Source organism: Centruroides vittatus, unplaced genomic scaffold, assembly GCF_030686945.1.
Source record: "Centruroides vittatus isolate TY-2023 unplaced genomic scaffold, ASM3068694v2 contig_329, whole genome shotgun sequence".
Taxonomy (NCBI): domain Eukaryota; kingdom Metazoa; phylum Arthropoda; class Arachnida; order Scorpiones; family Buthidae; genus Centruroides; species Centruroides vittatus.
The window spans coordinates 3,299,351-3,324,591 of record NW_027122113.1 but is presented as its reverse complement, the minus strand read 5'-3'; the positions used below and the strand labels follow the sequence as shown (position 1 = coordinate 3,324,591).

General features: G+C 23.4%; 1 protein-coding gene across 1 annotated transcript in view; it reads left to right on the top strand.

The window, feature by feature from the left end:
- LOC136973790 (filamin-A-like) overlaps positions 1-25,241 on the top strand; it is a 76,239-nt gene that overhangs the window by 15,260 nt on the left and 35,738 nt on the right. Inside the window, 12 exon segments of the mRNA XM_067268556.1 lie at positions 360-457; positions 676-942; positions 5,225-5,302; positions 5,943-6,105; positions 6,195-6,395; positions 6,532-6,669; positions 7,975-8,232; positions 9,635-9,825; positions 11,920-12,180; positions 14,316-14,436; positions 17,174-17,292; positions 18,533-18,638. Coding sequence (XP_067124657.1) covers positions 360-457; positions 676-942; positions 5,225-5,302; positions 5,943-6,105; positions 6,195-6,395; positions 6,532-6,669; positions 7,975-8,232; positions 9,635-9,825; positions 11,920-12,180; positions 14,316-14,436; positions 17,174-17,292; positions 18,533-18,638 — 2,001 coding nt within the window.

Genomic DNA, 25,241 nt, shown 5'->3' with positions numbered 1-25,241 from the left:
ATTTAGTTTAGGTTTATATTAATAGCTTTGGGAAGTTGGGTGTAAAATATTTTACAAGTACAGTATATATTTATATGCAATGATGCAAAAACAGTTTCATTGAAAAAAAATATATTTTTTTAAAATATGAGTTTTTTTTTCTTTTGAAATTTTAAATTGTTATAGAAAATTTTATTATGGAATATTTTTTTAACTATTGTATACACTTAAAATTTAGGAAAATCTAATTGCTTCAATATAAATGTCTTTCAGAATATATTTTCATTTTTTTGGACAGTCCATAGCTTATTTTATACCTAGACAAATATTCATAAAAATTTTGTTAAAACATGGTAATTAAATTAAAAATTTTCAATTAGGTTTGTGTCCTGACTGGCCAGATTGGACACCAGCTAATGCACTTAAAAATGCAAAAGAAGCTATGGATTTAGCAGATAAATGGCTTGGAATCCCTCAAGTGAGTTATTGAAAATTTGATGTTTATATAATTTATACATGAATATATAGTAAAACCTGCTTAAAATGGAACCTGAATAAAGTAAGAGAACCATCAAAATGGGAAAAGATAACTTTGTTCTGTTTGATTCTGGTTTACACAGGTTTTACTGTATCAACATCACATGATAATATTTTATATAATTTGGTGAGTTTTTTTCATTATTAATTTCATTGTAGTTGGTCAAGCCAGAAGAAATGGTCAATCCAAATGTTGATGACCTATCAATGATGACATATTTGTCTCAATTTCCAAGTGCCAAGCTTAAACCAAATGCTCCTCTTCGTCCTCGAACCAATCCTAACCGCGTTCGATGCTACGGTCCCGGTATTGAACCATCAGGTGTAAATGTCGGTGCTCCGACTAACTTTACTGTAGAAACTTTCAGTGCTGGTAAAGGCGATGTTAAAGTAGTAGTTGAAAATCCAAAAGGACAACCAGTGCCAGTAAGTATAAATATAAATTTTATTTTAAAATATGATGTAACTCTTGTAATAAGTATATTTGAATATTACATTTTAAAAATTTCACATTTTACTAAAATTTGAATATTTATTTTATCACGATATATATTTCAATTTAAATTCTTTTGTGGTAGTTAAGAATAAATTTTAAATGTTGACTAGATTGATGGGTTCTAACTTATGTTTTGATTTACAAGTACAACTTTTTAAAGTAAGTTATAACTAGAAACATAAAAATATATCTCGTATATTTCATTCATAAATACATTTTGTTATATAATATTACCATGCTTAAGAGAATTAACTTCTAAACACACTTTATCCCTAGTATAAATTATGAAAACAAATATAAAATACCAGTTATTCTACAGAAATCACAATAATAATAATATAGGATTTTAACCACAATATTTATTAAAGCTGAGGTTATGAAGTACTTATTTCATATTAAACACTATTTATGCAAATTAAGTAATAATTCTTCAAATAACAACAGTAAATTCAACTTTTTATCTTAATATTCATTAAAATTATTGACTTATTTTGATTTTAGAAAAAATTTCACTAAATTCTTCATCTTCACATTTTAAATTCATATACTCTGAATGTGTAATAAACTGAAAATGAAGCTATTTGATAGTGTTTTAATTTCATGAGATAGTAATATATTGTGAGTAATAGTAAAATTATTTATATTCATATTGTCTCAGAAAATAGAAAACATCGGTAAATTTATTATATTAAATGTGTAATAACGTAATTAATAATCATCTGTTCTCTCATCAATTTCTTCGGTAGATGGATTTGCTCCTTCTAATTGAATATCTCCTTGTTTTCTGGAGATGTGTTATTTTGTCTAATATTAATTATGTCAGCACATTTTATTAAGATGACAGATTCTCAATTATTAGTGATTTGAATATGTTAATTTATAACATTTATTTCTATTAAGTTTATGTAATTATTAATATTAAAGTTGTAAACTTTTCAAAAAATTGAACAGAAGAAATGAGAATTCCTTTATGGAAATTCTTTCATTGTAATTAGAAACTAAAAATAGTTTTAGTTTATACAATTTTATAAAATAAGACAAATTAAAGTAAATTAAAGATGCAATATAAGAATAATCAACACTTTCAGACTAATAAACCAAATATTGATATTACTTTATGCTTTACATTTTAATAATTGTGACAATATTTGAAACATTACAAATGATTTTAGTGATTTTTTTTTTTTTTCCTTCTCTTTATAATCTTCAAACTACACAAAAGAGGAAAATAAATTAACTGAAATTTACTTTTTTATGCAATTTAAAAATGATTTTTCTGGTAAAATAAATATAAAAATATAGAGGACTAAATTAATACAGTAAATTAAACAATCATTGACATTGATTGATTGACTAGTCAAAAAGAGTGAGTTTTTCACTTGGCTCGAAAATATTAATTTTTTTAATAATTTCTTTATTAATTTTAATTATTCTTTTCCTTTTTCATTTTATTAAATATAGAAATCAATTAACAAACTTTGTTAAAATGATCTTTAATGTGTGTAATCTTTGAATAAAAATTAAAATAATCAAAACTACATAACTTTTTTAGATTTATAAAACAGTACCAGAAAACTAGAAAAGACATTGTGACCTTGGAAAAATATTTTTAAATTGTGACTCATGCTCTTTCCCAAACCAATTCAAATATATTACAAGAGTAATATATTAATCATTCTAAAATGTGAAGTTTTTAATTTTTTTCTTTAAAAAGTTTAAACAAGTTTTAAATAAAATTTTAAATAAAAATGTCATTTTACTGTTTAGTTTACATAGAGTAATATTTTATGTTAAATTATGCATTATTTTTTCAACTTCATTCCAAAAACGATATTGCAACGACATTAATAATCAGAAATTCAAAGCTTCTGTAAAAGAAAATAAATCATTTTCTTTGGTATAATTCATATATTAAATTCATTAAAAAGGCACATCAGTCTTATCAATATATATATATAAGCCTGTATTTCAATATCAGAAATTACATCTATTATTTGGCAGATATAGTAAAATATGTTCGTTTTATTTTAACCAAACTAAATAAATTCATTGTCGGAATTTTGAAGTGTTTTTCAACATATTTTGCATATTACACTAAATATTAAATATTTACATATTTTAATAATATATATTTAATTTTATAAAGTACAGTACTCATTTCAGAATGAATCACTGTTTTGTCAAATAATAATTGAAAAAGATCAGAATAGAAAATAAATAAATTTCTGTTGACTAATATTCCAAGAAATATACATGTAAAATATAAAAGCAATATGGAATTTTAGTTATTTTAGGTTAAAAAATGAAAAAGATTAATTTAATTTCCAAATTTATTTTTAACAATAAATAAATTATACAGCATTCAAAATATTAAGGACTTTATTGCTTTGATTTATTTTATATCAATTATATGGCTATTTTAGTCTGTTTTTCTAATACAAAAATGAAATGTCACTCATTTTATTTTATTTTTTTATTATTAGAGACAGCTGATAAATCTAGGTTGTTGTTTTCATTAGAAAAATTATAACATATTGAATTTTATAATTTAGAAAAACATGTGAACTGTGCCATGAAAAACAGTTGCTTGTCATTTGAAATTTTAATTAAAACATAAGTTTCATTAAATTATTTCTTTTCAAAATCAATAAATTTAATTGTTTTCAATTGTTTATAATGTTTGTTAGAATAATACTGAGAAAAATATCAGTAAAATACAATTATGAAACATTTTGTTTATTTTGTAGAATGTACAAATATTATGTTTAGTTAGTTGGAGTTATCTTTAAAACTTCATGTGAAACTTGGTCATATTTAAAACTTGATATAAATTCATTTTTGTTAAAATAATACAATGTCAAAAGGAATGAATATCAATAACTAATTTTTTTTAACTTTACATTTACAAGCTTCATCAAACCTATAAATGTTTATATGGTTTTTATCATATTACAACATATCATTCTGTTAATTTAATGTGTGAGTATATAACAAAAACAATTAAAAGTTATAGTAAGAATGATTTCAGCACTTCATCAAACCAAAAAGTTGAGAGAGTTCAGTCATGTTTTCTTCAGTTAGGAAGAAATTTTATATTAATCTATTTTCTGTCTACTTTTTAAAATTTCAATTCAATAAATTTATTTTATTTAAAAGCATATTGTAAAAATTATATAAAACAAAGTTTGTAATCAAAATATAATTATTTATGTAAATTTTATTTCTTCATTATTTAGTGTACAATACAGTTGGATTTAAATTGTTGCAAAGTTCTATATCATGAATTTCTCTTTTTAATGAATTTTCTATGAGACATTGAAATTTTTTTTTGTCTATTTAATGAAATTTAGTTTCTATATAATTAGCTTTTGAAAGCCTGATGAAATAAAAATATTACTTTGTATATTAAAGTATTAAAATTAGTTAAGATGTTGATTTCATTTCTGTAACTATGCATTCCTGGGTGATTGTTATATTACAGTATAGTATCTGTAGGCTACCATAGACTTTATTCTTAAGTACATCTAAACATTTGTATTTGAGGATAGTTTTAAATAATGACCATTTTGGTACATTCACAACTGTAAGAAATAGCTTCTGTTAGCAAGAAAACATTCCAGATGAAGATTTTGCTTAAACAAGTAATTCTAACTTTAACTTTCAACATAAATATATAAGAACACTTATTTTAATCATATCACTTTTCTCATTTCAGAAAAATACTGTACTTTTAGTTTTCATTTTTATGTAAAATGCATGCATAGCACTTTATTTTCTTATTAATATAAGTATCAGCATATTTCCATGGACAGTAAAACATTATTACAGTACACTGTTTTCTTTTCACTACCAGTTCATTTTCTATATAATAATGTTTCTCAGAACCAATTCTTTTTACACAGAAGCTTGACTGTATTTAATAAATTGACATTTAAATTATTTGAAAAGAAATTATTAAAATGCCTTCTTTTGTTTTATTTGAGAATTTAATTTATTTCTATCAATTCGTTTTAATATAAATACTAATTTTTGTTTATTAGTAATTTATAATTCAAACTAATATTAGTTGTAACATTAATTTAAATTTTTCAGCTGTTGATTTAAATATTAATTTAAGTATAAAAATAAATATTTAAGGTTTAATTTGTTTTGTATTTTTAATTAATTGAAGTGATTTATTCAAAAGATAAAAATATATTTTAAAATTTTTAGGTAGAGATAAAATTCAATGATGACCGTAGCAAGACATATACTGTTACATATACTGCCAAAATGGAAGGAGTACATAAGGTAAGAGTTTTAACACATTAATATATAATAATGAACTATTTTACTCTTAATTCTATTGTAATTATGATGCTATAAATTAAATTATTCATAATATGTCAAACAAACAAATACGTTTATTGCTTGCTTATTCATATAACTTATTCACAGTATACATAACTTTCTGATAAGTATAATGAATCAAAGTACTTTGTTGTTTGTAATATTTCTTAATATAAGTTTGGAGTTTTTCATTGTTATAATTGTTTTTAATCTGTAAATATTACTATAAATAATTTTAAAAAAGAGTGTAATTTAAACACATATATTGTAAATCTTTTTGTGCAAGTTTTATTAAGATTTTATTATATATATAATAGAGAGTCATTTGAATTGACTATGCATGCTAAAACATGCCAAATTTAGAATATAGAATTTGAAAACAAAAAGATTGATTAGCCATAAACAAATATGAAATTTTGTTTAAGATTATGTAATTTTTTCGATTTTTTAATGATCACTAAAAAAATTTATATATATATATTTAATTATGTGATTTTAAAATCTTACGAAATATTTCTTTGTGTTAATGTGAATAAATAAGTACATACATTAAAAATAAGAATATGGAAATTTATGTAGTATTTTATATAAATATTTTTAGGTAAAAGTCTATTTTGCAAATAAAGAAGTGCCAAAAAGTCCATTCAGTGTCACGGTTGAAGGTCATGCAGGTGATCCAAAAAAAGTTACAGCAAGTGGACCTGGATTGGAACCTACTGGTGTCATGATTGGTCGCCCAACATATTTTGATATTTTCTCAAAAGGTAATCATATTCAAAGTTTTAAAAAAGTTTAAAAGCTATATTTTTAAATATAATGATAAACATTAAATTTTTGATTATGTTTAATCTAGATGCAGGCCGAGGTCAAGTAGAAGTTAAAATTTTAGATCCTCAAGGAAATAGAAATACTGTACCATGCAGAGTACGAAAAATTGCAGATGATGTTCATCGCTGTGAATATGTTGCTCAAACTGTAGGTTTACATTCTGTGAATGTATTCTTTGCTGGACAACAAATTCCTAACAGTCCTTTTGGAGTTAAAGTGACACCAGGTAAAGATATATATATTTTTTAATTTCAGCAATAGTGGTTGAGAAAATTTGTAGTTCTTATTAAGAAAAGTTTTATATTGCAAAATTTGATTGTATAAAGATTATTGTATATTAATTTTGATATTTCTTTTTTAAGTTTGTGATGCTCGCAAAGTTCGAGCAAGTGGTCGTGGTCTGCAACCTAATGGAGTCAGAGTTCGTGATATGGCTGATTTCAAAGTATATACAGAAAATGCTGGTGAAGGTGTACTTAATGTAAAAGTAATTGGGCCAGGTTAGATCATTTTTTTAATTTTGGGATTGAAATAATATTTAAGATATCTTAATCATTTAATGAAATCATAATTTTCTTTTTACTAATAAATATCAAAATAGATATTTTTGATATTACCAAGTAATTATTTTAAAATGTAAAATTAATTTTTCTCCTTAAAATATAATTATTATGTGTGTGTCTTTTTCAAAAGAATTTAATTAAAATCTTCTTTTGAAGATTAACAGACATTATGTTTAGCTGCTGTAAATAATAGCAAATACCGTATTAGCCCGAATATAACGCGACCCCGAATTTAACGCGACTCCAAAATTTTCATAAAGATATTTAGAAAAAAAAATTAATACTCATAAAAGAATTCAAAGAAAGTAAAATTCAATCAGATAAGCATTTATTTAGGTATTTATAGCTAATAACACAGGTTACATTCATGTCAATAAAATTAAGTAATGTAAAACAAAATTAATATTACGTAAGTAACAACAAAAAACGGAAATGTTTATTCAGAATCTGAACTGTTTTCAGAATGAGAACTCATTGACTTCCGTTATTCATTATTGACTTTCGCGTTAGGGGGTAAAGCGGGTCTATTGACAAATTTTCTCGCAGTAGTATGAAATTTCTACTGACTTAACTTGAATGAGTCATATTTCTTCCCCATTTACAAACAAACCCGATGGCAATCGGTGAAACATGAGATAAATTACAGCGAGTTGAAATTTGATATGTTTATTTTTTGCGTTTTACGTATCAAATTACATTAAATTCGACACAAATAAAGCATTTTTGTCAATATAGAAATATTTTACATTGTTTAAAAGTAGAGAAAATAAAGAAAAGAAAGATGTAATAATAATTTTTCGAGCGAAGCCAAAAATTTCACAATTTTAAGATAAAAAATGGCGTCTGTGAGAGCCCACGTGACTAAAAGGCGGTCGAAAAATCACGTGACTAATGAACTTCGAACAAGCGGAGACATAGCCTTACTATAGTAGCGCTATGCAAACAAAAGCGCAGGCCTACTAACTAGATCACATGGTTGTTTTGAAGTGGTCGGTCGAGCTAGGTCTGACGTTCAGTCGCGTTTCAATCTCTGTAGGAAAATGTCCTTGTTTATATTACATTCCATTACTTAAACCCCGAATTTAGCGCGAGTCGATTTTTTAACGGAAAATAAATGGTCGAAAAATATCGCGTTATATTCGGGCTAATACGGTATTAATGTAATTTTGAAGCAGTACTTAAATTAGTTTTAAAGATTTTCAAAATATTATCTCAAAATATTTGATCCAATTAAAATTTCAGGTGGTGCAACTGAGCATGTAGATGTCCGAAAAATTGATGAAACAACTTATGAATGCATTTATCGACCAATGAAGGAAGGTCGTTACGTGGTCACAATCACTTATGAAAATCAAGAGATAAATGGCAGTCCTTTTGAAGTCAATGTTGGTCCATTTAAAGATTCAAAAATTCGTGCATATGGACCTGGTCTCTTAGGTGGTGTTGCTGGTTATCCAGCATGTTTCACAGTTGAAACTAATGGTGAAACTGGATCTTTAGGTAAAAATTATTGGAATAATAGAGTAAAAATAATATAGAATAAAATATGTTATATTTCAGACTTAGAAAACTTATTACTTTTCAAAATTACTTCGAAAAATCTTTAATATGGAATATAAAAAATAGAAGAATGAAATTTTATATAGTTAAAATGATTTTATAAATTAATTTTATCTTATTTAATAAAACTTCAAAATTATTAAAATCATATATAAATCAGAAGTAGTTTTTTAATCATGATAACTAAAAGATATTTATTCTTATTTAAACAACTTCAAAGGAATACATGAACAACATTTAACAAAACATAACAAAATACCACCCTGAATCATTCATAGAACACCTGACTCTTCCTCATAAAGAGGCAGAATGACCTTCATAGATATTTTAAATCTTCACTATAAACACAGACATCATGAGAGTTTTTCTACAGAAAACCAGAATCACATATATACAAAGTTGTAAATCTTACAGACAAAATAATTCACCTACTAGTGTACTGCCTCTCAGCCTGGATCATATTGACAGAATTGCATCAAACTATTGGCTCTAGTGAGACTCAAAGGTGTCTCTTTGGAGAGATGGAAAAGTTCATAGTTACCATAAAGAACCAGGTCATAATTTCTAGAAACACATTTTAAAGGTCACAACCCTCAAATAATATTTGACATACCACATCATGTATGAAAGTATATTTCCTATCATTTTGGATTGCAAACTTTCAACACAAATTGACTATTTACATTGACATAACCAAATAGCAAACATAATATGTAAAAAGATTGCTCACAAACACACAAACTATCATACATCTACCAACCATACTATAAATACATACCTCAAATGGTCATAGAAAATAAAACACGAAATATATTATCATTGTTTTTCAATGATTATGGTTTAGACATTACAGACAGGTGTTCCAAACATCCACAACAAAAAAAATACATACACTAAAAAATTAATAAATACCAGAACTTGTCCATGAAATGTTCCTGTGGAGAATGGATAAGGTGCTTATTGCATCTGCAGTTCTTTTTTGCACAAGAATTATAACACATACACTGCATAAAAGTGAAACACTGATGTGTCTAGACAGTAGCACACATATCACATTACAGAAAGCTACCATACTAAACAATTGACATAGGAAATTCTTAAATACAGATACATATATGAACAGCATGTAATCTCAACAGTTTTTCTATAGCTACTGTATGCTTTGATCTTGATCTGGCTTAGCATTAAGTACCACAAAAAAATTATCATCACTGTTGTAACTTTTTTGCAATTTATCTCAGTCTAATTACTCTGATATCTACTTATTTTATATACTGATGATATTGATATATTGAATGAATTACATAAATATAGATAAACAGAAAATATATTTTTTTTATAGGATTTTCTATTGAAGGACCATCACAAGCAAAAATTGAATGTCATGATAATCGTGATGGTTCTGCAGATGTAAAATATTATCCACCTACACCTGGTGAATATGCAGTTCATATTTTATGTAATAATGAAGACATTCCAAAATCACCTTATATTGTTCAAATCCTTCCAAAAACTGATTACTTCCCAGAAAAGGTAAGAAAAACATACAATAATTTAAAAATTGTTAACAGACTAACATATTAAAGTTTGTTATATCAAAATTTATTCTTTGTAATTTGAATGTATGATAGTTTTAGAGATCCCTTTGAACAATAATTTATCTTTTCTCTTTGTTTGCTCAACAATTTATTTACAATTAATAAAATATCACTATTACATTTGTGACATATACAATCAGACCTATCTAAAGTCACAACTTTGGGAGTGAAATTTTTGCAGTGTAACTTTGTATAGGGAACTGAATTTTTAAAATTTAAATACAGTTTTTAATAATAATTAAATTAAAATTGAGCAAACATTAAATTTAATAAAAAAAAATGAAACAAACTATTTACTGCAACAAAAACTGTTTGAAAAAATGAAATCTCATTAATAATTTTTGAATTTTTATTGCTTCAAAATTGTAAACATCTTTAGAACCATTAAGTTGTTACTCAAGAAATGTTTTGTTTTGGACATTTTAGATAAAACTTATCAAACTTGCCAAACTTTAATGGCTTATTTATTAAGTCACTAATTGTTAAATTTTCATCTTTTTGAAATCATTCGAGCAACTTGTCATTTAGTTCTTGAGATACAAGCTCTGTTTCTTTTAAATTTGCTTATTTTTGAATCATCAATAAACTGTTTTATGATTTTTCATATTGTAAGATAATGTATAGAAACAGCTTTTAAATTTATTTATCTTACTGCAAGTTGTTTGTGATTGAGGTACAGTTTAGATATGTGGTTATGCTGAAATATTTTTACTAATAAAAGATAACAATATATGCTTCTCATCTTTCTTTCTCGTGTTTTAAAATGCCATAATAAAATATTAGTTACAAAGACTGTTTTATAATCAAAGTGGCTAAAAATGTATTTGTAGTCTTACTAATTTGTAAGAAAAATGGTCTTAAAAATGAAATCAAAACTAATGAAAATAATGTTGACTGTTGGCATTAAGAAGTGTGACTATATTTACAGTATAGGCAGCACCAGAGACACTAAGCACAAAGGCGAATTTAGGTTCCCTCCTCGGTATACCCGTTAACTATCTGTAACTAAATTTTAAGCAAAGCAATTGCATTTACTATCAGTTTTAATTTATTAATTTTTTATTTATATTGCAAATATAAATAAAAAAACACTGCACATTTACAATACAGGTCTGAATCAGATCAGAAAAGTGTTTGAGTTTTTCTACAGGCAAATTCTCTTATTGCTTCATTAAAAGAAATCTTTTTGGTAATTTCTATCATGAAAGCAATATTACAAGTTAGTTTAAGTGAGTCTGTAACATTGTGCTGTGCATGTGTTTTTTTTTTTTTTTTTTTGCTAGTATTACTTGAGGGGGAGCATAAGGTGAATGTGCTGCAGGATGAACAAGTTTGGGAATGTGGATTCTAATTCAGTTTTTGATGAGCTGTACAATTCAGCTTAGTTAGAAATTACTTTTTCCTCAATGCAAATTGCACAAATTGCAAAAGTTCATCTTGAAATCCCATTTTCTAGTATCTTTTGTAAATTGTTTTACTAAAATCTGTTCACACAACAGATTAGCACATAGATAAGTTTGAGCACTGTAGACAGAGATATTAATTCTAGTTTTCCTGCTGAACTAGTTGACAGATATGTACAGTTGTTCTAAATGCAATTAAAATGTTCAGTATGGCAGACATTTTTTTACCATTTATAAAAAGATATAAAGACTTTTGTATATTTTGTAAAAAGTATTAATTTTTTTTCTTCCTTTTATATTATTCTGGACTGCAGGCCCCCATTTTCTTGGCATCTAGTTCATCTAGTTAAAATGGCACTGGGCAGCACTAACAAATAATTTAACTTTAGACTTTATAGAGGTATAATTTTAGTGTCCTTGAACAGATTGGATCTGATTATATAAGACCCAAATTGGGATGGCCAGTTTGACTGTATTATTATATATGAATTATAAATGAATTTTTTCATATTATATTTAAATTGATTATTATTTTTATATATTTTATTTTTTGATGATTTATTATAATTTATGAAATAATATCATTAATTCTTACTTCACATTCAATTTATTTAAATAATTCTTAGGTAGAAGCATATGGTCCAGGATTACAAAAGTCAGGTGTTGTTCAGGGTCAACCAACAGAATTTACAATTGATAAAAGAAAGGCAGGAGGAAATGCTCCACTTAATGTAACTATTACAGATGAAGAATATAGACCAGTAGACTTGAAAATTCAAGATAACAAAGATGGAACCTATAAATGTAGTTACAAACCAACTAAAAATAATAAGCATACTGTACAAATAAATTATGGCGGAGTTGCTATACCTAAAAGTCCATTTAGGGTATGAATATATTAATTTTTAGATTTAAAATATATTTGTTAGTTATTAAAGATGTATTAACTGAATTCATTTTATAATAATAATTATTATTATTTTATTATATTATTAACCATTTATTAATTTTTATTTTAAAAAATCTATGATTTAAAGCCTTAAGAGAATATATCTTTTCTTGAATCTATCATGTATATGTATACATACATGATAGATTTAAGATATTCATGATATATATATATATATATATATATATATATAAATTTTTTTTAGATCAAACTTAGTATTAAATAATCATAAATAGTAAAAACATTCTATATATATCATTATGTAAACATATTAACAGTAAGAAAAATCTTTAATAAACATTTGTTTAGAATATCTTGAATAATATGATGAATGTAAAATATTTTCAATTTCTTTAATTTATTAAGTTTTTTGAAAATGAAATGAATACTGGGTGATCATAATTAAAGTATCTCTATTCAACATTGTCTAGAAAAATATTTAGTAGTCCAAATGTAACAGATCTGATATGATGACATTTCAGAACATGCAGAAGACATTTTCATTAAAAATGGTATAAAAAACTTACCACTGTAATACTTATGGCACTGCAAACATTTTATTTGTACAAGGCATTCATGCTATGCAGAAACTTTAATGATTTAGATGATCTAAATCATTAAAGCAATATCTGAAATATTAAAACAATATCAAAGCCATATTGAGCAATAAGATATTGCTCAATATGGTCCCAATTATGAAGACATAAAACCTAAAGGAAATTAAATAATATGTAATGGCCAACCATAATTGATTCTCTGTGATACATTTCATATGCAGCATCTGCAGATACTGTCTGTCAAGGATGGCAAATTTACAACATGTCCTCAATAAAATGTTTTTCTTTTTTTTTTTGTGTTCCCACAACCAAAAATCACAAGGATTGAGATATGGAAAACAAGGTAGCCAGGGAATAGGAAATGCACAACTCATCACTCTGTTATTGATGAAAAGTTGTTGTAGAAACTGCTGTATGCACACAGAGACACTCCATCTTGCATGAAAGTGATTGACTAAAGGTATTATCTCTGTTGTTGTTAGGGAATGACCAAGTGTTTAGCATCTTCTTGTATCTATAACCATCACAGATCATGTCAAATGCCAATTAAGACTAGTTTCTTCAAAGAATAGTTCAAGGATAAATTTGGCTATTAATCTAGACTAAACTGTAACTTTTGATGAGTGCAGTAGAATCCACTAGAAAATATGAGGTTTTTCTGTGGTTCAAATATGACATTTAATGGACCATCATAATTGAGTTAAAAGTGTTCCACTGAGACAAAAATGTGTCACACTGTTTCACAATCACAACATATTTTATTCTCACAGTATTTTATGATTGTCTCATTAATAATTCATTTAATTCATTGTATTTATGAATGTATCACCAAATAATAATGTAGAATATATCAAAAATGTCTTGTAAACTTTTCATATAGTGAACTTCTATTCAAAAATATAAATCTATATAAGTACAAACACACTTTTGTAGATTATTGACATTACAGAGAAGTTTTTTATATTTCTTTACTCTATATATTACAATGAATATTTTAAGACCTAAATATTTCACATTAAGTTTTGTTTTTATTTCTCTTTAATGATAAAAATTATTTTAATAATTTAAATGTAATTTTTAATTTAATTATTAAAAATTTAATAACATTTTATATATTTTTGGTGAGTTTGGTTCATCAGAAAAATAATTACAATACAAATTATAATTGTAATGCTGAAGTACAATTTTGGTATTATAGTTATGTTGTAAAATAAGTTTTCTGATCAAATCAAGATGCATAAATAATATATAAAAGTTAATTAAGGGATAAAGTTATACAAATATTAATTATTTTAATATTTGTATAATTTTTTAATACTTTAGTTAACCATCTGAAATGGTTCTAATGTAGAAATTAAAATGTATTATATATAGTTTTTGAATTTATTTAAAAACCAATGCTTTTTTGCTAGTATTGTAATACATATTTCTCAAATTAAGCAAATTCATTTAAAAATATGTTAACAATTGATTTGTTTTTTTTGTGGTTTTAATTACAATTGATACATATTCATAGGTCCAAGTATCTGAGCCTACTGATGCAGGTAAAGTTAAAGTATTTGGACCAGGAGTAGAAAAAGGAGTTAAGGCTCAAACACCTACACATTTTAACATTGATTGTCGAGATGCGGGACCAGGTAAAGATTTTATCATAATTTAATAAATATAGTGTTTTTTATTAATAATATATTGTCTTTATTCAAATAATAACTGGTTTGTTAAAAAGTTTCTTTTTCTGAAGCTGTATTATTGTAATTTAATTAAAATTAACTAACAATTTAATTAATTTATTATAAAACAAAGTTGTTAAAGTTTTTAAAGTCTTTTAAAACTTGGAATCATATCATAAAAGTTGACAAAAAGAGGAGAAAACAGTTATGTTTAAGGCTCTCCTCAAACTTATTGATACTGAGTGGAAGTATAGCACCAAACCTACTTTGTAGTACTTTCTAAACAATTCTCTAATAGCTTATTATCTTGATAACAACTAACGTTTTCGATTCTTCAGCTGGATCTTCTTCAGGTCAAACATAAATGTTGCATTTTAAAAATGTTCCATTAATTGAATGCACCAATTTTATGCATGATGTCATTGTTATAAAGTGGGACACAAGATTTTAAACCCATTTCAAACTGTTATTTCTTTAAATTTTAAAAAGGTTTTAACCTGAAGAAGATCCAGCTGAAGTATTTAGAAGGTACTACAAAGAAGATTTGGTGCTGTGTTTAAGGCAACCAAAAGGTTAGCAAGAGATGTTTGTTTTTGGACCTTTTGTATGGTCCAGCTTCAGCTCATTTAATATTTTGAATTGAAAGTTGAAGTTACATGGTATTCTGGAGATATATGCAATTCAGATAATTTTTAAAAATTTTTACAAAATTTGAGATAATGTCAAGCAGACCAAATAACAATTATTTATAAATTAAACACACACATTTTTAAATAAGCACATATAATATAAAATATTGTGAGACCTTGCTTTTATAATATATACTTAGTACAATTCATCATCTACCTTACTGTGTAAGTGGAAATTTTTATACATATATATTCAATACATTCACCATAAAATATAAACTTAGGTCACAGGGATCCTTTTGAATATTTTGATAGTGTGAAAAATCCAGAGAGTCTATTAGCAGGAACACAGTAACATAACTTGTAACATGAAAATTGCCCTAGTATTATATTTCTTAATAAAGGATGATTCCAACATGTCATAACATTGGAATCATATACCCATTTGCACTATTGAAGTTCAGTCCATGTTCTAGTGGCTGTGTAATATTCATTGACTCTCTTGCCCATGCTCTAACAGGTAGAAGTAATTGGGCTGCAATTTGAAAAAATTCTAGACCCTATAAATTCCCACTGTTGCCTGTCCATCTGTCTTTCCTTAATCTTGAGAATGGAGTTAGATAGATGAAAGACAAGACCATGCATGGAAACCTTAGGAGCAGGAGGTGCTGATATATGAACTTCCAATGCAAACCGGAAGTCACATTATTTCAATTAAAAAATTTTACCCTGAAAAGTATTAGATAGATGATCAGCACGACTCTATTGTTAAAGTAAAAGTGTGATGTACAGGGGCAAGCCACTACTAATTTGAGGTGGAGAGTATATATATTTTAAATAAATTAAAAATATGATTAAAAATTGCAGCCTAATTTCTCATTTAATAGTAGTTTATAATATATAGATCTGCTCTATCATTAATTTAGTGCCTGTCTTAATCTCTTAAAATGTTCATTATCAATGAGATTCTCTTTGCAACCAATTCATAAAAGTGCCACCACACAATAATTATTGATTGCATTATGTATTAATTAAGACTTTACTGCATCTGGATGTAAGGTCTTAATTTATACATAATGCAACCAGTAATTGGTATGTAGTGTAGAACATTTGCTTTTAGTTTTTGTAGAAAATTCTTTTGAATTACATACGTCACATGACTCCTACATTTAATTTGAAATATTAAATGAGCTGAAGCTGGAACAAGTAAAGATCTGAAAAAGTTTTTCTTTTACTAAACTTTTGCTTTAGACTAGTCAGTAAATGACTGTTTATTGAAGTGTAACAAATCCAGTAGCTTAAATCAGGGAATTTCATGATTTTATCCTCATTCAAACATTTGCCAACAAGTTTTATTAGTTGAAAAAATTATTTTACAAATAAAAAATTTTTACTGTATTTATAATTCATATTATTCATATCATTAATTTTCATCATTATTATTTTTATTATTAAATCGAAATGTAAAATTTGTTCTTGAACATATACTAGTAACTTTATAGATCAATATTGGAAATTATTAGTTCTTATACTTATCAATTACTAATAAATTACTAATACTGAAAATTGTTTTTTAATATTTTAAAAGTCATGTCTTTTATTTATTTTTTATCAAGGGTCTTTTCAAGAAATTTTAAAACTAATTTAGAAATTTACCAATGTCCCAATGTCATATTTTTTATTCAATATTAAAAAATATATTTGTTAAATTGATCAAATAAGTTACAGGGAATAATAATTCACAATAAAATTTAAAATCCAAGATTTCTTTTACTTATAATTTCAAAGTATTCTTCACAGGTTCATGTAAATGCTTTTTTTTTCTATCAAACTTAAAAAATAAATGAATAAAAGGGTGAATTAAGCATTTATATGAATCAAAATAGGAATGCATTTATTTCCTATATGAATCTGTCTTTAATCTACTGAACTCATTATTACAATATATTGAAATTATAATATAATTGAGTGAAAGAAAAATCTAGATTACATAAAATTTATTGATTTTACTAAGTCTTTTATAACTGAAATATTAAAATATTTTAAATTTATTAATTCTCACATATTTTTATCAGGTGCTATAAAAGTGAAACTTACAGATGAAAAAGGAAACACCATTCCAGTTAAATTGCAGGACAATGAAGATGGAACATATACTTGTGATTATGTTGCCCCAAATCCAGGAAATTATAAAGTAAATATTATATTAACCCACTTATAATTCTATTAACTAATTACTATCTTAAACTATGCCATAAACAATTTTTGATTTATTTTCCTTAATAAAATCTTTTTTTGTATATCATTAAGGATATATTTCTTAGAATCCAGAAAAAATATTAGAAAGTTTATAATTTTAATGCAATCAAAAAACTATTAAAAGAAACTTGATAGCTATTACATAAAGAAGAATGTATTAAATACAGTATTTATGTCAAGTTTTAGATATGATCATTTTCAAGTTTTTTGCAGAGTACTCATTAACGTTTTAAAAAGATTAGTATAATAAAGATTCTGAGTAATTAAAGATAGACTATAGAATAAACTTAAACACTGTAATAAAACATAAGTAAATACTGTGTTGATTATTTTATAAATTTTTTTTTTTTAATTACAAATTTTACTTTTAACAATTATTTTCTGATCATTAGTAATAGTGAAAACACTATCTTTTAATTTTTTTTGTTGTTTTATGTGAATAATACAACAATTGATTTTTAACAAAATTAATTGTTTGATCAAACATCCAATAACTGATATTATGCAAAACATCTCATTTGATTATATTTTCTTATATAATGTCAATGACTATTAAGTAATATTTATAGTATTTTCATTTGTTTTATGTGTGTATATATATATATATATATATATATATATACATATATATATATATATTATATATATTATACTTTTTGCTAAAATGCAAATGCAATTTTGAAAGATCTAATTGAGATTTAGCAACTTGATTATTTTGTTGACAATATTAACAGTTAATATAAACTTATTTTAATGTTCTCATAATTTAATAAACAAAATTAAAGGTTCGACTTGTACTGGCGTAATCGAAGAATTCACACTCAACAACCTTTTAAAAAACCAGTAATACGTTCTGAATACGTTCTGAAAGAGTTTTGAACTTGTAACGAATCTCAATATTTAGAACCTGAGGAAGACCGAGTTAACGGTCGAAAACGTTTGTTTTCAATTACTATTACTGGTTTTTTAAAAGGTTGTTGAGTGTGAAAACAAAATTAAATATTATTTATTTTAAAATCAACTATTATAAAACTTCTCATTCTATTTTGTTTTATTCAAATTTTCAAACTCAAAATTTAATTTTTATTTAAAGTTTTTTTTTTCTTTTGTGATTAAAACTGATGTTTTTGTTTATTTTTATTAATCAAATTAAATAAAGTTTTAATTTATTTCAGGTTAGTGTATCTTATGCTAATATGGAAATTCCAAACAGTCCTATTAAAGTAACTGTAGGTTCAAAAGTTGATGTCAGCAAAATAAAAGTGGATGGTCTTGAACCAAGTATGTTTTATTTATTCCAGTATCTCTTTAAATATAAATTTAAACTAATAAATTTATAATTCACTTTGCTTATTTTTTAATTATTATTTTAAAATTAAACAGAAAACAATGTATCTCACAGTTGAAGTGAATTGTTATAGAAGGAATAAATATTTTTTGGTTAAAATATGTCCATTGACAGATTTATTTATTTTGCTAACTATATGAAATACACAAAAATGAATATTTATATATCTTTATTTCTCAGTCTACTTAAATATTAATTAGAAATTGACTTGTACTTTCTATTTAAAATTTGCTAACTTTTAAGCTTCCATAAAATATGCATAACAATATTTAACAATGGGCAATTTTGACCATAAAATATTATCAAAATCACAGATCAAAATATATTCTAAAGAACATTCAACTGCTTATCTTCTACGGCATTTATTATAAATAATTCATTTGTTGAATATAAAAAATATATTTTGTGCTATTAAGAATTTTAGTGGAGATATAAATTTTTCTGTTTTCAAGAATTTTTATATTATATAAGTTTTATTTCTTAGGAAGATGAATAATTAAACTTTTATAAAACAATATTTATATCAAGAGCATAACAAAAAATATAATCAAATGATATAGCATTTTGGTTAGTTCATTTTCAATTAATAATAGTGACTTTTGAATTTTCCTTACATATCATAAGTAATATTCAAAATCTGTTAGAATTTCTTAAATAGCCACCTCTTCATTTTGTACTTTTCTTAAAGTTTAATATGTATATAATGTGACATCCAGCAAATATATATGATATTAAAGAACTACAAATTTGCTGTTATCTTATTGAAAAAATTGTTAACTACATTATAAATTATTTTAGAGGATTTCATTTATTTTTTAAATAAACTTGGCAATGCCATGAAAGCAATGATTGCTACCCCAGAATAACATAACATAACAAACTCATAATAAAAAAAGATGAACAGAAAAGAACAAGAAATTAATAACATCAACAGTTTAATCATTATTGTAGTTCTAAGATTTCAATTTTCATTATTTTTATTAGAATAGATCTCCTGAGTTCTGTACTAAAATATATAATTTATTTTTGAATCTGTTATTCTGTAAAGATTTTTTGAAATTCAATATACTAGCATTTATTTTCATACAGAAACTTAAAAATCACTCTATTTTTCATAATTGATTAAAATTTTAAAATGAATTTTTAGCGTTTTTTTAACTGTAAATTCAAGTTTTACAGTATCGTATTATTATGAAACGTTTTGATAAAATTGAAAAAATTTTTAAAATCCTAATTAGATTTTAATTTGATCCAAGTCTTATAATGTAAAAACAAAAGTATCTGAGCAGATTATTTATTTTTGTTACTTGATATCCAGCAAGATGGATCCACTTTCACAATTTTGATGGATAGTTTTTTTGTAATTATTTATTTAAAAGAAATCAAAATATTAATGAATTAGATCATTTGTAATATGAAAAGTAGTGGCTGAATAAGAAACCAAAGTACTTTAATAAGAAGAATCAAATCTTTAAAAAACAAAATTAGTTTCAGGAATTTACAAAATATATTTTATAAGAAAAAATATTTTATATATATTATATATAAAAAATACTTTCTATATTATATATATGTTTTTTATATTTTTATATTTCAAAGCAGTTTTAAATATTTATTACTTTCTTTTGTTTAATGTATATTTTTATAATTTTATACATTTTTATAATTTTTGAATTATTTTTTAAATTTTATATTGAATATATCAAATTTTTAATTATTATTGATTTTTAATCAATGAACTTAATTTCAATGTCATTTTGATAATTATTATATTTTTGTTACCAAGCATTTTAAATATTTCAACCTTTTTTTAGATCACAAATTACAGAATTACAGAATTTTACATAAAAAAAATCAAAATTTACAAATTGCAAAATATTTCTAATAATTAAATTTGATAAAAATTGCCAGGACAAATATGACATATACAGAAAAATATATTTCTATTTGACTATACATAGATGAGTCTTAGTCCATTTTTTGTCCCTTCACACGCTGTATGAGGCAATAACAATTCCACTGGTGAAGTCGACCTTTCTATGTAGGCTACCATTCGCCACAAAATGTAAAACAGTTAATTTTTATCAAATGTAATTATTCTTTTACATTTTGTGGCGAATGGTAGCCTACATAGAAAGGTCGACTTCATCAGTGGAATTGTTATTGCCTCATACAGCGTGTGAAGGGACAAAAAAAATGGACTGACTCATCTATGTATGTATAGTCAAATAGAAATATATTTTTCTGTATATATTTCTAATAATTAAATTTGGGAATATTAAATGTTTTGATTTTAAAGTTTTTGAGATATTTAAAGATATAATTTTAAATTAAATGAAATAAGTTTTTTGAAATACATTTTAAAAATTAAAAATATATTTATGACTGATTATGTATAAATATAATTATTAATCAAATACCGTATAAAAACTGAATATTAGTGAAAAAGTTTTTAAGCTTAAATTAAAAAACTTATAAAAGTTTTTTTTATTATTAAACTTATTATAATGATACTAATTTTTTTTTTATTTTGTGTAAATTAATTCTAAAATATAAATATAAAATTTTTACTTAAATTTCTAAAATATCTTTCCAATATCTTAAACTAAAGTCTTTATAAAGTAAAAAATACATTTCTTATGCTAAATTAATGAGTTTATTTAAAAAGTCTGAAAATCAAATTTTAAATGTATACTAAACAAATTTTAAAATAAGTAAATAAAAGCTGAAATATTTAAGAAAAATTCTAACTTTTTTATGATTCTATATATATATATATATTATATATATACAATAAAAAATTAATAACATTTATTTATTTACATTTTAACAAAATTTTTCATTGTTACTTACTTTTAATTAAATCAACAAGCTTTTTCTCTAGGAGTTTAGATAATGATGTGAGTTACGCATTGAATTTTTACATTTTTTTGTGTATTTTTATTATAGTCTGAAAATAAAGTCAAGCTTACATTTATTTATAGACTGTTTTATGTATTTTGAAAACAAGGAAAGTGTATAATGAACATCATAATCTCAGTTTCCAGAAAAAAATTTGTTGATTAATTAAAGTTTGTATTGATAATGGATAAAATTTTAGATTTGGTTTCAGTATAGAAGTTTTTAAATTATTTTTAATACATAATTTCTTTCAATTAAGCTCTGATACATTCCACACAAATTAAAAATGAATAATCTTATTCAGTTTATGTTTTGCAAAATGGTAATATGGCTCATAATGTAATTATGAAAATTATTTATGAAGGATTTTGAATGTATGAAAATATATGAATTTTATTTTTACATAAAGACAAGTTTCTTATAAATATAAAAATTTATTTTATTAACATATAATTTTAGTGAAACAAACAGTTTAAATCATAGTAAAACATTAAATTTAGTGAATCAGTTTTCCTTCAAAAAATTTGAAAAAAATAAAAATAAATTTTGAAACAAATTGCAATAATATTTTCACAATAATATATATATTAAACTTGTTTCATTAAAAATTTAATTATTACTTTATAAAGATTTAATTATATTACATTGAATTTATATCAACACTATATATTTACAACATTTAATGTTTGAATAAAATAATTACTAAATTTGTATTGAATTTTGGAAAAAAATATTTTATTCAAAAATACCATTTAAATCATAATCATATAAAATATTTTATAAAATAAATAAATTCCAATGTTCTACTAAGTAATAAGAAATTTGGAAAACTTATTTCTACAAACAATTAATGTAATACTTCAAATGTTTAATAAATTTCAATAAATTTTATTTATTATATAAAATAAATTGTAATTCCAGTATAATATAAAAATTACAAATGTTGAAATTTTAATAATAATCAACTAATTAATTACATATAAAAATTTTGACAAATTATTAGCTCATCTTAAAAATAAATGTGATTTTACAAATTTAATTATGACAACTAAAATTTGTTTAATAAATGTTTTTTTTGAATTTAGGATACTTACATCAAAATTTCTAAGAGAATATGTATTTAAGGCATATTTTTAAATGTTATGAAAAGACAATTTTATCAACCATAAATTTTTGTTAGATTGTTTAAGATTTTTCTTTAGCTTTATTCAAGAATTCTTATAAAATAGAATGCATTATAATTAAACAGGTATGATTCTAGAATTGTACTGTTACATTTAATTTTATAAATAAATGATAAAACATTTTTGAAGTTATTTCTATCATATTTATTAAGATACGTGTAGAGAACATAAATTATAATTTTATTTAAATTTAATATATTTCATTCAGGAACTGAATTCGCAAAACTTTCAATGCATAAAAAAATATATTCTTAAAAAATAATTATGCAGTTTGTCTTTTATTAGTAATTTAAATAATTTTATAGATTTAGCAATACAATCTGAAAAAATATTTTTAAAGTATTCTGCATTGTTTAATATTTTTGAATAAAATATATTAAATTTGCATTTATTTTTGTAATATAAACTATATTTTAATTCTTAGAAAATTCAATATTAAAATACTCTAACATGAACTTCTTTTAAACTTTTTAAAGATTAACAATGTTTCTAAAACTACAACAAGAAAATATTCTAATAATTTATAGCTATGATCTGTATATCAGAAAATATCACAATGATTAAATCCAATTTAGTACTTTTACTTTAAAATTACTTTTAAAAATTTTAATTTTTCAAACAAAAAATATTTATATAAACTTTTTAAAATTTTAATTACTGGTAATACTTAAATACCAGTAATTAACCATGGTCATAATAATGGTAACATATATATGAAATTAAGAATTAATGTAGTGATTTTTTTAATATGTCAATTCAATATCTGCGTGACGATATATTTTCATTATATTAAAAATAAAATACTTTTTGATGTAATATAAATGAAAGATTTATATTGAATGAACTGCATACATTAATGTATTAAGCAACTTAATAAACATGTGAGGAAAATTATAAATAATTAGTTATATACACACACACACACACACACAATATATATTAGTATAACTTTATATTACAGATTTAATATTTATTTTGGAAATATAATGAAGTATTTTTGGCCATATCAAAAATAATTAGACAAATTTTGTGTTCTCAATAAATAGCTAAAACTGTTGTTAATTTCCTTGTTATCTCTTAAAATGCTAACTTATTAAATTAAAACTATATTGGCTATTCACTATCACTCCGTAACTAGTCTATAATATTTCTTGTTAATTGTTAGTAATCAGTTTTAATTTAACACAATAACTAAATTTTATTTTCATAAACTTACTTCTGTGTAATACACTTACTTGTATATAACACAGAAGTAAATTTATGCTTTAAACCTATTCTAGTTTTTAAATTATATAAGCAATATTCCCTAATAAAATCTGGAAAACATTGTTAATCTTTTATTCTATATAGCAGCAGAACCAGATATTATACTTCAGAATAGAAGAACCATGAAATAAGTTATTACATTCATAGAATAAAAATTTATAATTCATTTATTTATAGAATTAAATGTTCAGTGAGTTTAGAAATAGTTTTGCTTACTATATTATTTAAGATACTTCAAATCTATGTAATTGTAATATTTTAGGAATAAAAAAAATGTTTAAAAGTTGTAAATAAATATTTCAATTCTTGCTGAAAAATATTTATTTTCAATTTTTAACATAAGATTTAAACTTTATTAACTATATTATAATAAAGTTTAAAAAAAAAAAATCTGTTAAAAATGAACTGATTCGATATTCATACGTATTTAAGTTACTTTTTGACAGATTTTATTCATTTTAATTACTAATAATTTTTTAAAAATATTTATGTAAATTATTTATTTAAATACTATTTATTTAAAATTAAAAACAGAATGTTCAAAAATTATTTTTTAAGTTTTGTAACTACTTAAACTTTGTACAATCATTATCATATTCATATATATAAATTGTTTTTATTCTAACAGCTTTGCTTAACTATTAGCTATGCATATCTATATTCTAAATATTGTAAAGTATATATTTTGACATGGATAAAATATGTTACTCTGTGAATTTAAGTCAGGCAAATTTATCTCACAAAAATCTTTCATGTTTTAATATAATATTATGTCATATTAAGTATGCAGAAAAACTTTAAACAAAAGTATTCCTTTAATGTTTAATACTTGGTTTGACTTTAGCTAATATCAATATTTTATAAAATCAAACTTCTAAATAATTTACTTAAATTATCTTGTCTTCAATTTATTTATTTCTTAAAATTACTACACTTAAACTGTAGAAGGAAAGAAATTACTTGAGACATGGTTAAATTAAACAAAAGGAAAAGTGACAGGAAAAAAGTTTTTATAAATTATATATTTGTAAATTTTATTTCAGATGTATTTATTTTATATAATTGATTAAAATTCATAAATAAAAAATAATTTCAAGACATTCTGTATGCTTGTTTTTAATTTTAAATAGATATTTTATATTTAAATTGATTTTCAACAGCATTGAATGATTTTATAATAATATT